The sequence below is a fragment of the Sander vitreus genome, chromosome 12 (genome assembly GCF_031162955.1).
Source record: "Sander vitreus isolate 19-12246 chromosome 12, sanVit1, whole genome shotgun sequence".
Classification (NCBI taxonomy): Eukaryota; Metazoa; Chordata; class Actinopteri; order Perciformes; family Percidae; genus Sander; species Sander vitreus.
In genome coordinates this window covers 28,026,682-28,044,060 of record NC_135866.1, presented here as the reverse complement: position 1 = coordinate 28,044,060, position 17,379 = coordinate 28,026,682, and the positions used below count along the sequence as shown (strand labels likewise).

At 40.1% G+C, this 17,379-nt stretch overlaps 1 protein-coding gene across 1 annotated transcript in view; it reads right to left on the bottom strand.

Annotated features, from left to right (window-relative positions):
• Positions 1-17,379, bottom strand: part of vipr2 (vasoactive intestinal peptide receptor 2) — a 66,949-nt gene that overhangs the window by 22,363 nt on the left and 27,207 nt on the right. The window contains exons 2-3 of the mRNA XM_078263756.1: positions 11,967-12,072; positions 1,159-1,272 (exon numbers count right to left, since the gene is read on the bottom strand). Of these exons, the coding sequence (XP_078119882.1) occupies positions 1,159-1,272; positions 11,967-12,072 (220 nt within the window). The remainder of the gene's footprint in view (positions 1-1,158; positions 1,273-11,966; positions 12,073-17,379) is intronic.

The window sequence follows — 17,379 nt, the reverse complement described above, 5'->3', positions numbered from 1 at the left end:
AAACACTAGAGGCACAGGCTGTGCACCAAAATACAACAAACCACTCCAGCCAATCACCGACAAGATGGTTGGGGGAGGGGGGAGGGGGGTGGGGGTTGCCAAATGAATACAAGCCCCCCCCTTTATAAGCTGCGCCCCCCAGATTCACGGACAGATAACTACTGACGGGCACATTCGAATGCTGCCTCCCCCACTCTCACCCCTACCATCAACTGTCCCTGCCTGTTGCTGATTGGCTGGAATAGTGTTTTGTGGCTCTTGCAGCCAGGGCTGTGTATTAACATCGGATTTTTTTTTTTTACGCAAACAGAGAGCTAAGGAGATATTCACAGATTTTGACAAAAAGTGTATTTGATTAACATCACTTACTATACCTTTAACCGCAACAAGTTCAGTTTAACGTAACGGTAGTTAACATTGTGAAATGGAACTAGTTAAGTCTAGGCTAAAAAAATGATTGGTTAGTTATGGTTAGAAAAAGACCAGGGATTGTTATAGAATGAGTCACGGACGTGTCCCATTAAAGTACCGGAGTGCATTCTGTTTTTATGCCCCTAAATTGTGGAACTATATGCCCTTGGATATTAAAATGGCAAGCTCACTCTGTATTTTTAAAAGGAAATTAAAAATGTATCTTTTAAATCTGGGTAATGTTATAGCATTATTTTACAAGTGTAAATAATTGTTTAAAATAATGTTTTAACCCTTGTGTTCATTATATTCTGTTGTTTTTTAAGTTTAAAAAACCAAACATTTTATTGTATTGTTGTAATTTTTAGTCTCTTTCTTTTTCTTTCTCATCTGTGTTTGACTGTGTAATTTTGTACTGTGAACCACTTTGGGCTGCATGCTTGCATAAAAACGTGCTATATTAATAAAGTTTAAAGTACCCACCTCAACAATTGTAACTATGTCTTAGGTCCGTAACAAAGTCGGTTCATTTAAAAAAAGTGACGGTTGAAAGCGACCCAGAAAGTAACCGTATGTGAGGACTGTATCTACTCTCCTGAAGTCTACTTGATAAAATGTGACCATCAGTTATTTGTTTCAACATTTCTTCTGCTTTTTATTCATCTGCCTGTTTAAAAAATGAATATGAAATAAATAAATACAAAATAAATAAATGTAAATAAGTGCATGATTGAACAAGTAACCCACCATTTCTGCCGAATACAGTCTTGAGGACTCGAGGACAGGGGATGGTGACGGTCTCTCCAATCTCAGTTTGCTTCCAGCAAGCAATGTTGTCCCACACTCCTTTGCATCCCGACTCTGTCAAAAAAAACAAGAGTAGGGATCATGAGTACATTTTCGCACAGAAACATAAACGAAAGAGACTGTCCTGTCCAGAAAAACAACAGCATTAGTCAGAATAATCGACGACGGAGGCTCATGTCCAATCACGCCATGCACATATCTCGCTTTCATTTATAATTGGCAACACAGCCAATACAGCACTGAATCACTGAGATGCCAATTCACATGGGAGTTATTAAAGGGTAACTAGCGTTTTTTTCAACCTGAACCCTATTTTCCTGTTTTAATAATACATTTTATTTATAATGCCCTTTTCATCAAAAGATCTCAAAGTGCTACAGGTTAGAAACAAAAAAGATGAGCAGTTTAAAATAAAAAAGGTTTATAAAAATAAAAACAAAAAAAACACATCTAAAAAGGGACCAACAGCTTTGCTAAAAAGAAATGTCTTAAGACCTTTTTTAAAACAGTCAGTGGATTGAGGTGCCCTCAAGGTGTCAGGGAGGGCATTCCACAGACGTGGGGCAGCAGCACAATTTCAATCAATCTCTCATTGTCCTGAGTCTGGTTCTGGGTATGTGGAGTATGTTTTTGTGTCTAAGTGACTGACGGAAACAACAATCTTTGACATTGGTCCAGTATTAAGTGAGATCGCTACAGTCGGCAGCGGTGAAACAAGCTACAATGTAAGTTAATAGGTTCAATTGTCCAGCTTGTATTTACCTTTACAAAAGTGCTCGTTTTGCCACTGACAGACTCAAATTAATATATATATAATTAAGTGTCTGACAACATTATGGAAAGGATCCCTTCAGAGATAGACCTTTAAAACCTCTGAGACCTTTCTGTTTAACCAGAAATAGCTCTGAAGCCGCTACCGCTAAACCCACCAGACTCCATTTAAAAAAGCCATACTTAGAGCCAACATATTTTCACATGTAAATCGTTAAACTGTGTGTTATTTCAACCAAAACTTGTGATGGTTGGAAAAGTGGAAAGACGACCCAAAACGGTTTTTCATAGTTTTATTAAGTTTCTGTCGACTTTGAATGAAGTGTATTTTACGATGCTAAAATGACTGTTTATTTACATGGAGTCTGGTGGGTTTAGCAAAAGCAATTTTGTGGATGTTTTTAGGTTTAAAAAAAAGGACCTTTACTCTTTAACAGAAAGGTCGACCTCCTTAGAAATCCTTTCCATAATGTTGTCAGACACTTAGAATATTAATCTGAGCCTGTCAGTGGCAACAGGAGCACTTTTGTGAAGGTAAATACAAGCTGGACAACTGCCCCATTAACTTACATTGTAGCTTGTTTCACCGCTGCCGACTGCAGCGATCTCACTTAATACTGGACCAATGTCAAAGATTGTTGTTCCCATCAGTCACTTAGACACAAAAACATAGCAAAATAGGGTCCGGTTGAAAAAAACCGGTAGTTACCCTTTAAGATCACAGACGACCTCTGCAATTATTACAAATTACTAGAGGTCCCCAGGTCATACTAGACCCGTGCAAATAGGGTTTTTGTGTGCATTAATTTGGATACAAATAGGAGCCTGACCTAGACTTGCAAAGCGTCTGAAAAGTTCCAGTAAAATGTTGTTTTGTTCTGCAGATTTCCAGAAGATGTGATTTGCAAATTGGTTGTATATGAAGTTACATTTCTATAAGACTTAGAGAGACTTCTAGGGTTCAGAAACTCAAATATTACAGCAAAAAACACGCATAAACGTGTGAGACAACGTAAACACACATTAAATACGCAAAATATAAACATTCAAAATACAGTACAATACATCTGTTCAACTAATGTATTTGTATTCAGTTACATCCCTTGGAGATGCATTTTCAAGAGACACATGGACAAAACTGCAGCATAACATATATGGAACAGCAAACAGCTTATATACAGCAATTACATCTTGCACATTAAACAGGAGCTGGAAAAAACTTTCTCCAATTTAAAACAATAATAATCCCCATTAAGCCTTTTAGATTTGGGATATTCTTTCCTAAACTGCACAAGAGACATACATAAGTAGAGGATAAAGACACTTATCAGTGCAGAATTCAAAGGAGGAGCGGCGCTAAATGAACACAAAATTCTCACCCACCCTTCAGAAACAAAACAAACAAACCCAAAATAGCTCTTCCAGCTCTTCAGCGTGTGCCTTAATGGGTGCAAAAGTGCGGATGGTTAACTGAACAGTTAACTGGGCTTTTTAGCGATCGATGAATAGAGACAGTGTGCTTGGTAAAATGTAGCTTTCATCTTCAACTTTCCAGCTAAAGAAACACAGTCAGCCAGCCAGCTACAGAGGCATTGGACTGTGAAGGGGGAATAAACTGCTATAAAAAAAAACCTATTAGGGACCGTTCGGTATTTATGGAATGGACCACCGGAGGAAAATAGGGGACGGTCATGTCTTTTATTCTTCGTTGAGGGGAGGGTCACCCAATGTTTTTAGTCTAGGGAGGGGGGGTCACCCAACTTTTGTATTCATGAAAACAGCTACATTTCAAAGTAGCTTGTTTGGTGTATTGTTTTGGTGTTGTAGCTGTTTTGGTGATGTAGCTCTTAGTCTCGGCCCTCCTTCGCTACCAGATGGGTCTGACCCATGAGTTTGCTGAAACGGGTAATTGCATTTAGTTTAAAAAATGAGTGGAATAATTACATCTGGCATGACCAGATATTTTATAAATATCTTAAATAACCTAAAACAACTAAATGGTGGTAGGTAATACATCAGATTTCATATACTGCTTTAGTAAAAAAAATATTACCTGGCTGATGATGGGAGCAGCAGGACGCAAAAAACTAAAGTTACTGTTGCCCTATGTCTGGACATGTTGCCGTGCCAACGTTGCAATAAAGGTTTCCTAAATGCCATGTATATAAATGTGATGTCAGCTTACTAATTGATTGTGGGTTTTGTGTAGATTTGGATTTTATACGTTTATTCCACTTTGTTTAAACGGCAAAGTGGAGAGGCCTCGTTCACCTGTTTGGAGCTGGCTGGTGAATGTGACGCTCGTATCAGCTTGTTGGATACTCCGTGACCCTTTTTGTGGATCTACTGATCGCTGATTTTTTGTTCCGTGTCATTGAATTACGGCAAAATAAGGATCTTTTTTCTCAACGTGTCTTAACGTTTTATGTTGTGACAGCGCTTCGTTTCTGCATTTGGAGAGGCATCTCAACAGACTGTAGGTCGAACACTGATTGTTCACCGTTACATATTAGTTGAATGTAAGTGTCGGGGCATTCCGCCACCGTCTGTCTATTGCGTTCCAAGACAGCCGTGCCGCGATTGGATTTCATAAGGGCGAATTATTAAATTGTTACAATGTAATTTAAAATCTGCTTTAAAAATAAACATATATGTTTTGGAATATAATGTTCAGCTTCTACAGCTTTACCTATCTGCTAAATATACGACTGAGGAAGCCTAGTGACGAGTCCATAGCAACCAGTGTCGAATGTTATTTTCCTATATTTTTAGCTTTATGTCATGTGAATACTGGTTTACTAGAGGAGTAACTTAGTATTTGAAGTAATGCAGTAATGCATGAAGTGTGCATTTAGTTCCCATGCTTATTGTGTTTCCACAACGTTAGTGAGTAAATCTACTGAAATGGCCCCCACACCATAACAGAGGAGTGGGATGTATAAGATGAGAATGCAGAGGTTAACTCGTGTATGTCATGGCTGTAAAAAAAATCAAATGGCATCTGTACATCTTTGCTAAGTGCAAACTAGCACATAAGGGGAGGGTCATGCCTCTTTTTCAAATCATTTTGGAGGGTCATAGAAAAATTATTACTGGCGAGGGGAGGGTCAACAGTCCCTTAGTGTTGAGGAAAAATAGAACACAACCGGAGGAGGTGAGAAGAAGCTTCAATTTTTGGCTCCTATAGTGTTTAAAATGTTGTATTCTAAAATACAAACTAGGCCTGGCAAACTCGACTCCTTTTAAGGATTTGGGTTATTCTGAGTCACTCACTAAACTGATCCAAGTTGTGCGAGTCACTTGAGTCAGTATTGTATGCTACATCCGAGGCGAGCTTTTGATTTGGATAAAATGCCATGTTTTCATTTAGAATCTTTTAATTTTATTTGGAAAATTGTATATCCATGAACGTAAATGGTCTGAAAGAAAACCGAATATTCATTTAAAAATGACATGAAATTATATTTTGAAACTTTAATTAGGACAAATAAGAAAGCCATCTGGACTCTGAACATTTACAATGACTTACAACCTCTTTAATGTAAATTTCATGCGCCCCCTTTCCATGTATGTATGCATTTAATGTTTTCAATGTGTATGTGTATCTGTACTTGACAAACATGAGTTGTCGGCGAGACGAGCTTACAATGTTTCGGACTGTCTGATCGACCTAATTGCATTTTAATTAGGGCTGTCAAACGATTACAAATTTTTAATCGCGATTAATCGCTGAATTTCTATAGCTAATCGCATATTTTATCACATGATTAAAATTCTATTATTTTGCATTTCAGAACAGTTTTTAAGTACATATTAACAATCGAAAGCAATGTTTACCAGTGTATCTTGATTGGGAATCAAATGAACGCAAAGAAAGTTACTTTAAGAACTTGATTTTAAGATTTGTAATTATTTATTTACTGTAAACAAAAGAAAAATGTGTGAAGTACCTAACTAAAAGACTAAAAGTCCCTATCCTTAAAGTCAATATAGTGTTTAGTAACTCCTAAATAATGTTGATTACTCACTGACGTCCAGTGATCACCGGTTAATCAGACAGCGTTTGCAGCACCTTGCAGCTGTTCCAGTGTGGCTGCTTTCTCCGTGTCGTACAGGCTGTGTATAGCTCTACGATGCTGACAGGTCTGCAGTTAGTTACCACCCGTTTAACCCGGGTTGCATGCTAGCGGGTAGCATCACGTTAACTGTACTACTATGCTTAGCTCCGTAGGTGGTAGCTCAAGTTTGACGTGCTTCGGTGATATTTTAATTCGGCTTTACGACAACTCATGACTCACCCACAACTCACGAGTCACCGAGGGCTCATGAGTTCTCTTCATGAAACATTTATATAGCTACTAAAAGTAATGTAGTGTTAATGTATTCCACGTATTTATTGCTGTATGCAGCACAATAACTGCTGCTGTATAGGAGCGCTCTGGACCGTGTAGGCCGGCGGTCGGGGTGGATGGCTAGGTTATTAAACACAGGACTTTCAAGGCAGGGAGTGGATTTCGTGTACTAGGGAAAACCCAAGACTTCCACCCAGGAAATGTGTGTTTGTGTCCTTGGAGTACTACTTAATTCAAACCACAATCTTTTTTTCCCCAATCTTAACTAGACGGTCACCTTTTGTCGACTAAACTACACTGCAACAGCCCCTAAAAGGACCGACACCTTATGGTGACAGTCAACTTTTCTCTGCTAAATTTAACTGGGAAGACCACTAAACTTAACTGTCATGTGCTGCAAAGCTGGCGGTCGCCTTATTTTGTAGGATATCATACAAATTGGTGTGCATACGTTTTTGTACGATATCATACGAACTCGTTCATGAGATTGCGCTACCACGGTGGACGCCAAAACAAACCAAGAAACGATACATCTCATCTTCTTCTTCCTCCAAATGACAAAAACGGCTTTCCAGCCAACATTCAGAGGTAGGGCAGAAACATAAAACCTCCACTCTGTTGCCTCTTGCTCTCTGGGATAACCTTGCTTTAACCCTTTCAGCCCTATTTATCATGTTTTGATTTGGTTCCACTGACTTTATGAACAGGCTTTTGGCAGCGTCACTACATGCCCAATACTTGGTCTGCTCCCCTCATATCTTTTGGGTATACCTCACACACAAAAAAGGTAATTATGGTTTGTACTCAATTGGCATCCTCTTACTGTCCATCCCTGAGGTGCGCACTGAAATGAGCAGAACAGGCCTTTATGTTCTCTGCTTTGCAGCCTTGAACCATGCGCAGACAGTTTTACAGTTTGATATGCTGATCCCAATTAGAGCATTTAAAAATGTAGTGAAGGGTTTGGAGGCTAATTCACTTGGAGCATGTAATTACCTCCTTAGCTTGTGTATTGGGTTTTATTATGTATTCGTGTTTTGTTTTTATGCCCTGACACTCAGTGATTTGATCTGTGAAAAAATGCTTTATAAATCAATTTTACTTAATATTTAACTACGTAATGATGACGTGTGCCTTTTTTAAAGCGCTGTATTGTGTGCTGTCAATATACTGTATATGTATGTATATGTGTTTGTTTTATATGTTTTTAATGTTTGTGTGTATGTTTTTTTAAATCTTCGTATTGAGGGCACCTTGGCCAGGACTCCCTTAGAAAAGAGATTTTGTAATCTCAATGGGACTTAGCTGGTTAAATAAAGGTTTGATTATAATAATGTCTTAGCCAGACATGCTATGACAACAATGTTATTTTTAGACAATTCCAAAGGTTTGTAATACACGACACATGGTCTATAAATAGACAGATACAAAAAATGTATTAATAGTACAAACAAAATATTCATGGGTTTGGTCCCTTTTCTATTTGGGATTGACATGTTTTGGAACTGCAGTTCCCACAATGCTTTGGGTGATCCAAGTATAGGTAGGTAAGTATAATCTTGCCAGGGAGTCAGTTAACTAGTTTTGGGCTACAACTGGAATTTCTTTCCCGTATCTCTTTACTTTTTGACGAACCTACACCATGGAAAGTCAGCTACTTTCCTGTAACCATACATGCATGTACAAACAACGTTCTGATCACTATGGGCAAGACCGAAGGTTATAAGATATGACGCCTTTTATCTGACTTCTAAGTGGATTTATGGACATTTATCCCTTTTCTACTTTGCTACCTTTCTTCCTTTATCATTTTATTTGTCTGTTCTCTTTTTTCCTTCATTGCTTTCCATTTGGCCTGTATGTCCTTTAATTTATTCTCTTCTTCCTTTCTTCCCTCTGATACTTCTTTCTCTGACCTTCACGCCAACTTTCCTTTGTCCCCTCGGTACTGTACCTGCACGACAAAAATGTAAAAGCCTAAGGACACAAGATCATTTTTTCCATCTGATGTAAAATTGCTCTGACCTTTGTTTCTAATGTAGGAACTGAAGCTTATTCTGGTCTCGACCGCACTGTAAATCGACTGACCTAACACTGACTACACAGAGAAGGAGAGCGAGTGGAAGTGCCGTTCTAAAAAGAGGGAAAGAACATGAGGGGAAAACCAAAGAAAGGGAGAACAAAAGACAAGCGAAAAGACAGGAACACAAAGAGAAAGAGGAAAGAAGGGGGTTTGAAAAAGGAAGGGAGGAAATAACAGAGACACTGAGAGGGCAAGAGAGGACAGAAGAGGGGGAGAGGGGACAGAGTACGAGAACAGATGTCTTTGGGGTAAAAAATGCAGATACGAACTCATCAGTGCATGAAGAACTGTCCATTTACCCGTTAAGTGATCCATCCTTTCTCTGTTCGCTTTCACAGAAACACATCAGAGGCAACGAGCCAACAAATGCACAGCAGCACACATCTGAAGGGAAATCCTCTCCTTTCAATTCTTTATTTACTATGTGAAGGCTGACTTGAGGACTGACTGTGCCCTTTTCCAGCGTCGCCCTACTTGGATTTCATGCAGTCAGTTAAACAAACGGACTTATTGCAACATCCTTCTTCAACAGCAGAGCCGTTTTCTGTAGTGCATCAAACGTTTGCATGCATCTTTGGCATACAAACTCCATTTTTATTTCATTACATCCCAAATTTTTTATATCATATATACATATTACCTGGATGGTGTTCAGTGGTGGGAAACCAGTGAGGGATCATGACCTCGATGCCGATAAATCCCATAACAATAAAATATTAAAAAGCATCTTGAAAGACTCTTAGCTTGACATCATAGATAGATAGATAGATAGATAGATAGATAGATAGATAGATAGATAGCTTTTACACTCTTGTTCTGAATGTGCTACTGCGTCGTGATTTAGCGAGCTGTTTTTCCATTTTGGGATGGAGATGTTTAAACATTGTGAGTTTTATTTTATTAATTGGTTTAAAATCTGTGGAAAATTGTGGAAAATCTGAATGAATTCTGCAGAATACTGCGTCTGCAGATTCTGTGCAGCCCTGCTCATTTGTATGTCAAATGATCCTAATCAGCAGACGGAGTTTGCTTTAGTATCACAGAATTGCAAATGTTCATATTTACATTTTTTCTGGACACACCTTAAAAATTTAGTTTCAAGATTCATTCCTGACCATGACATTAACACGAAGCCTCCACATCTGTCTCTATGTGTACATTAACGTACATCTTTTGGACTATTATCTCTTGACATTGCACATATTCTCTAAACTTCATACTGTGAACTTTGCACATTCCTGCACAAAACTGTACAGCTTTCATTTTGAAACAAATGTATTGTACATACTTTTTTCTTTCTTATAGTTTTGTAGTATTTATGGATGCCGCTTTCAAGCAGGGGAGCGGCATTCATGTCCCAGGGAAAACATAAGAGTTCACCCAGGAGATGAGTTCGTGTCCCTGGATTTAAGGGAACACAAACGCTAATCTTCGTCTTAACTGTCGCCATCACATGACGATCACCTTTTGCCGGCTAAACTCAAATGCAACGGCCGCTAAAACAACGGGCACCTCACAGTGCTCTTTACCCGGCTCATTTAAAGGACAATCACGAATATGAGCTATGTTACTGGTTACTGGTCACACGGCATCGTTCGACTGCTCATGACTGTTCCAAGATGGCGCCTGCATGTAAACATGAATGCTACTGTCTTTATAATCTCGCTTTTTAATAAACTGTCTGTACACTTACAAAGTTCTCAATGCTTTGGTTTACATGTAGGGACCATCATTATGCTACCATTGAAGTGTGGTGCTATTTTGAGCCTTGTTAGTGGTATAAAATAGCGATTTATTTTTACTCTGCCAATGACACGCAACAACATACTTTCCATTATATTTTTGATATCTTTTGAATTGTCATCTGTGTTTTTCTTCTTCACATAGGCTAAACAAAAAGGTATTTCCACCGCAAATTGGTGATGAAAAAGTTATCTGAATGCAGGAAATGAAGTCTTCGACGCTCAAAATAACCCTGGGGGAGGACAGCCAGACCCCCCCACTATGATATGCCCCCCTCCCCCAAAGGCAGATTCTGGCCATATATAGGCCAATGTATTTATATACAGTACAGTATACCCACTACAATACATTACACTACACCACTGATCCTGACTTACCGCAAAACACTTTAACCGCTTTGGTAGAAACCTGAGCTTGACTCTCAACCCGATCCCAGTGTGCTGCTGGGACACTGTGGGGTTGTCAGTTTGATTCCCACTGGGGCTGAGCCAGCGACATGTAAAGTGGTTTATCACCGGGGCTGCAGTGTCAGACGGAATCCTGAGAGCCTCAACCAGATGAATGAAAAAACTGCTCCCCTAATTAGAGCACTGTTATTATTTTGCTTTACTTTGTGTATTTAATTAACACAGCCGGGGTGGGGGTGGAGGGGGGAGTCAGTGCCCAGAGCTCACATCACACAGTCACAGATAAAAATAATATTAGAATGAATGTGTTTTCCATGGGCCTTTCACTTCAGAGATAAGAGCCCCAATTAGAGACTTGCCTCATTAACACAGAGATTCTGTAACACTGCCGTAAAGAAGATCCGCCATTACGCAGGCTTTGCTTTTTAACACTAAACCAAAAGACGCCAGAATAATGCAGCCCCAGTGTCTGATATCAGATAGCAAGCTGGCATTACAAACGCAAAAGAGAGTCAGCGTGTCGATGATGTTAAGTGTGTAGTCCCACCATACTGGCTGTCCGTTTTACACAAACCTTGATTCGACTCCGTTTCTACCTCCGCTGCCAGCTTAACGGTGGAACAACTCTGTTCCCCCATTCTGTATTTCTACCTTTCATACATACCGGCAAGGTGGAATAACAGCACAACATTCCCGTCTTGAATAGGCTGTGTGAAAAGTGGCTTTAGAGTATGTACATGACATTATTGCATGTGCATTTTAGAGGTAGATAAATGCAGATAGATAGGCAGTGGTGGCCTAAAGGTTAGAGAAGAGAGCTTGTGACCTGGAGGTCGTCAGTTCAATCCCCAGACCAACAGGATAAAGAAATCTGGGTGGGGAACATGAAAGAGCACTCCCTCATTTACCACCACTGAGGTGCAATTTTGACTACAGTAACACTCAACTATGACAACAGTTAAGTTAAAATGAACTGTTAAATTCCCTTTCAAATGACTTTAAAGGCTTTGTAGATAAAAGCCATGACCCCATTTTGCCAAATAGAACCATAAAACAAAAAAAGACTCATAAAAGAGTTTTCTGATCTGAAATGAGATATAATCTGATTAGTAAACTCCAGTGGTCAAATCAGGTGCGTCTCATATCCAGATTTAGTCCAGGACAGGATTAAACTTGGACATGTAAGCTGCTCATGTCTTCACATGGCAGAGGTATGAATACATGTACTTTGTACAAACTGTATGTATACATGACATCAGCTTTCAGTCGGCAGACTTGAGACTTGTGCTCCAGGTTTTCCGTTTTAAGATCCAGAAAGTTCTCTCTTTGTTTCTAGATGAATTGAAGTTTGGTTTAACTGTAGTTTAGCGAATGTTTGTCAAAGATTGTGACCTTTATGGCTGCCGGCAGCGTCCTCCTCCCTCAGCTGCCTCAGACACTCCGCCTGGTCTCTCTCCACCTCCAACAGGAAGTTACAGGTTGGATGCCGTCCGTCAACCTGTAGAGGAAGAGGAACAAGTTTCCAGTTCAATCTGCACAAAGCCAGGTTTCATGCTGATATCAACCTTAAATATTGTGACAACATTTCAGGGAAGACGGTCTCCTTTCAGAAGGATCTTAAACTCTGAAAGACAAAATTATTATAATAGCAGTGTGGATTTGCCCAAACTGGTGGAAGGAAATAATTGCTGTCCATTTCAATCAGTAAATGAACTCACGCAGCCTTTAAAGAAGTGAAAAACACAGATTGATTCTATTTCAAAAACTTATTTATTATTAGTAATATTAACATACTGTACTTACGAGCTAAGGATCTGGATTCAATGCCCAGAATTCTCACCAAAGTCCTGAAAAAACACGGCTGCGGGATTTTTAGCTTGTGTGTCGATGGGTACTTGCGCGTTTATGTGGTAAATGTTGAAGCCATTTGTTGTTTTGTTTAAGTTATACAGCTGAGTAAGTTTGATGACATCAGTATAATTACTTTAGTTGCTTTGAGTATTGGTTAGTGCTTTTGTTTTTAAGGTACGAGGCAGCCTGAGCCACCAAGTGAAGTTTACATATATGGAGGGATAGTATTAAGTTTTATACCAGGGCAAGAGAGACCCATTGGGCCTCATTCACCAATATGTTCTTAAGTTTTCTCTTAAATATCTTCTTAAGAAAGTCCCTAAGAAAAGTCTACGTCTGATTAAAACTGAGGCATGGAATGCAATTACTCATGCAGTGAACACTGTATCCGGAGAACTGCGCAGAACCGATGAAGTAGAAAAGAAATGGTTTGATCTGAAATCTGAGGGGGAGTATTTCAAGCTGATACACAGGAGGAAAGTCAAGGTTATGATTGATAGATGAATACACGGTCAAGATAAGCTGCTTAAACCAGTGTGTGTGTGTGTGTGTGTGTGTGTGTGTGTGTGTGTGTGTGTTTTAACCCAGGAGAAGCAGATGAACTAATAGTGTGTGAGCCACATAAATCCTGCAGAGAACACACTGAGACTCCACAAAACCTCCTCCACATTTCAATATTAACATCATCAGCATGTGTGTGTGTGTGTGTGTGTGTGTGTGTGTGTGTGTGTGTGTGTGTTTGCATAAGCCTGAAAAGTAAGCCTGTGAGATCAGCAGTAACACAGACTCATGTAAACAGTGCAGTCTGGTTACATCAGTGGCACATGAGGAATATTTAGATGCCACAGAGACCACAACCATGTAAACACCAGCAGGATTAACGCATTTCCTGCAGCACGCTTTTATACATCTCTGGATTTAGAGAGACAGTATTAACCATAGGAGGTGGCAGATCAAGAAGTAGGTTTTTGTAGGTTACGTATGAAGAGGACTTGTAGCCTTGATCAAACTATATCAGCCACTTCTTTAGTCACCCGGCAATAATTAGATCAGCAGTATTTGAAATCGCTCCCAGTGGACAGATTCCCCTCCTGCCAATCACTCTTCCAAATCCTCCCACACAGACTGAGGCCCTTTATCCCCTGGCATGAGGCGAGGCTGCCTGTCATCAAGACAACACACACACACATTCAAACATGTACACAGACATGGCACAAAACCACCAGCCAGAAGTGGCAGCTGAACAGAATGTTGGTGCATTACCAACAACACCAACATCAAGTATTTATCCTAAATGCGAATAACAGATCAGGATTCATCTTTGGCAGGACGTTGTGCCCACACTTCCCCCGACAGTCACCTGCCAAACCAAATTAACTGAGCTGAATGCACTTTTGCGCCAGAGATGTTCACAAGTCATTTTTTGGAAGTCCAAGTCGAGTCTCAAGTCTCTGGCCATCTGATCTGTCCCTAACACTGTATTGTTAAATCTTATGAATTCAATGCATGTCCTGTAGCTACCATCCATACAGTATCAAAATCAGTTGTAGCATAACTTTATGGGGTCTATTTAACACATCCCTCTAGCCCTCGGACCTGGTGAAATATTAACCTAAAGCTGTCACATCATATGGATACAACTATAAAGATACAATGTGCCTGTTCCCAGCATTAGCACAACACTTTGCGATGGTTAGCTTGTTACCTGTGGTGATATATGCTAAATGTAACGTCTCTTTCACTCAAAAAAATGTCTAATGTCGAAGTGGAAATCAAGAGAATAGTGGCAGCGCCACACAAGTTACAGAACAACATGCATCTCAGTGCCAAATTACGCACAATAACCAGTTTGAACTCACTGATGTAATGCCATTTATTTATTTTCTAAGTGTTAGTAGGGTCAGTGAAACTGAGTCCAGCGCGAGGGAGACCCGACTCAGAGGAGGAGAGGTTAGTGAGGCCGGCGTCTCCACGGCAGGTGACAGTGCGCACGGATCCGCTGCGCCACGCATGGATGAAATAATGAAATAGTAAATAGGACTACAGCAACAGAATTATGTGCAGAATTAAGACAGTTGAGTGAACACAAATCATTAAGCGTTACAGATTAAGGAGCCATGCAATATTACAGTTACTGGAAGAAATCAAAGATGACATTGAATCTCCGACTCAGCGTTCACATTCCATTCCAGCAGTTGTTAAACTCCTCGCTACATTACAAATATTGGCATCAGGATCATTTCAAACAGTCATAGCATCAGCAGTGGGAATATCGCAGTCTGCACTCAGCTGTATCATAGCACAAGTACTTAACACTTTGCTACAGCGCAATTTACAGTATAGTGGGTAGAGAAAGGCGCTGATTACCCGATGAACTGCAGGTTTAGTAAATACAACCTAAGCTGAAGTATCACAGCGTGCGCTTTCTGCGGGTTGGCCATGGCGCTGATAACGCTACATTTGCAAATGTACGTACATCTGGCCCTGAATCTGAAAGTGTTTGGTAAAGAGTAGCAGAATTTTGTGAAATCTATCAGGCAAGATGACTAAAAGCCAACACTTGTATTTACTGCAACAGCCTGGAGGGAGATACACACTGTTTTTTAGTCAGGTCAGGTTACATAAAACTGCTGTTTGAAAAGCATTTATATAACAATATATTTTAATGTGGAGCAGGTCTTTAACCACATGTGGAAATATAGAAACTTAAACAAAAGTTATATGTAACCAAAATGTCCCAAAAACATCTTTAAAAAAGTAACTCACTCTGTGACCTGCCAATCACTAACTCAATGCTAATTGGGTAATGTTGATAATGTAGAGACAATGGAGCTGTGTTATGCTGTAATATGCAAAATCACTTCCTAACAGGAAGCAAACTGATTTGAAGGCTCATGAGGAATAAACACAGTTCATAAGGGGTCAGTTGTCAATAATTGTTACACCATTAACGTAAAGACGTTTCAAATGTTAAATGGTAGACAGGTGAGGTACGATAGGGCTGGCGTGTCGGCTGGGCTGTAAGAAAAGATGGGTGGACACTTCTATTATATTTCCATTGCAAGAAATCTAAAAAAAAGGAGATAAAGTCAGGATTTGAATTCAATATCACCCATCACATATTTTCACCTTACAGCAATTTGCATTGTATGCATGCGCACGTTTCCATCCATCCGTCCCCTCAGTTCAAAAATCTATCGTCTCCCAGACAACCCAGAAACTGTAAAATGCATGACTTACTTTTCCCAGGAGAGGATTGTTAGACAGACAGACACGTTGTCCTACAGAGTTTAAAGCCGAGCCCCTCCAAAATGTTGTAATAACGCAGACATCGCATTGCAATGATTGGAAATGTAAGGTCGTCAAGAACGAGAGTTTTGTGCAACTTACGTCTTTCTAAACTTTGATAAAAACACAATAAAAGGTTCTTTATAAATACAGTAGAGAACAAAATAAATCAAAAAAAGAGTTCATGTCAGCTCATGTCTGAGCCTCAGAAATGCTAATGAATAAGTATTTTCAACTTCTTTCCTCATGTGTTTTCTTGCTGCTGCTTCACTCAGCAGTGATGCGCACCAGTGGCTGCTGGCCGCCATCAAATGAGCTTTGTGGGAAGATTGCGTTGCCTTGAGTTTACCGTTGACTGGATTACATATTACAGCAGAAGTTGACCGAGGAACAAGCATCGGGCGGTATAGGCCTGCTGAGCCTCTGCGAACTTTAAGTGTAAGATCTCCAGACTAGAAGTCCAGACCAAGGAAAACTAAGTACAAGAAAGTCCAAGAAGCAGCAGTAGACATGCCACCAGATACCTGCTGCATTCCAGCGATGTTTGAAAAGTTGGAAATCCCATCCTCCTACTTGTGAAACTACAGCGTATTTGTCTTGTAAAGAGTATCATGAAGTTCATACCGTTTACAATTAGTGTGCTGTATGGAGTGAAGACATGGCTTTCTAAGTGTCACAGCAGGAAAAGCACAGGTGGAATAAATAAAAGTTAATCACGACCGTTCCAGCAATTATTGCAAAGCACCAATTAATGCAATTAGTTACACCTACGACATCTCATCCCCCCCCTCCACACACACACCATCCTCTCTAGACCTTTTTGCAGCAGATTAACAGTGGAATCCTCTCTGCATAGATAACACTATAGGCCACTTTACAGATTATATGAAAACAAGCACATTATATCTTAATAGCTGACGAGTTGTAAAACACATCTAAGCTGCCTAACTAGGTTTAAGCCCATGTTGTGTACTGTACGTTTGTATAATGATGGAAAACTAGATTGCACTTTAACTACGCACAAAAAGTAAGGAAATTTGTGTTGTTTGGTAGATTATTTCTTTGTTGTAACGATGATTCTTGCCAATACATCTTAAACCATTGGAAAGCCTGATTATTTCCCTTTTAAATGGTACCACATTTGTAAGGAACATGCATTTGTGGGATGAGCAGCAGAGCCGAGTATGTGGGTTGTGCCCATGAAAAATATGCCATATGGTCTCTGTCAATGCCAAACAGCTTTTCTTTGCTGTTGCTAGTGACTCTTGTTTTGAGCTTCTGGTACCCCCAGGTGCTGACAATCAGGTGCCTGATTCTGCAACCAGTGGCAATCCCATATCTCCACAGTCTGGGTCCAAACTCTATCCTCCAAGATGACCACGCTCGCCCCCACAGGGCGGGGTTTATCAGACGACCTCCAGAATTTGGGAGTGGAGATGATGAAATGGCCTGCCAGCAGTCCTGACCTCAACCCCATTGAACACTTGTGGGATCAGCTTAGACGAGCTGTTCATGCCAGAGTGACCAACACAACCACGTTGGCTGACTTGCAACAAATGCTGGTTGAAGAATGGGATGCCATCACACAGCAGTGTGTGACCAGCATGAGGAGGAGGTGCCAGACTGTTGTGGCTGTGTATGTTTTTTCCACGTGCTAGTGACGCTC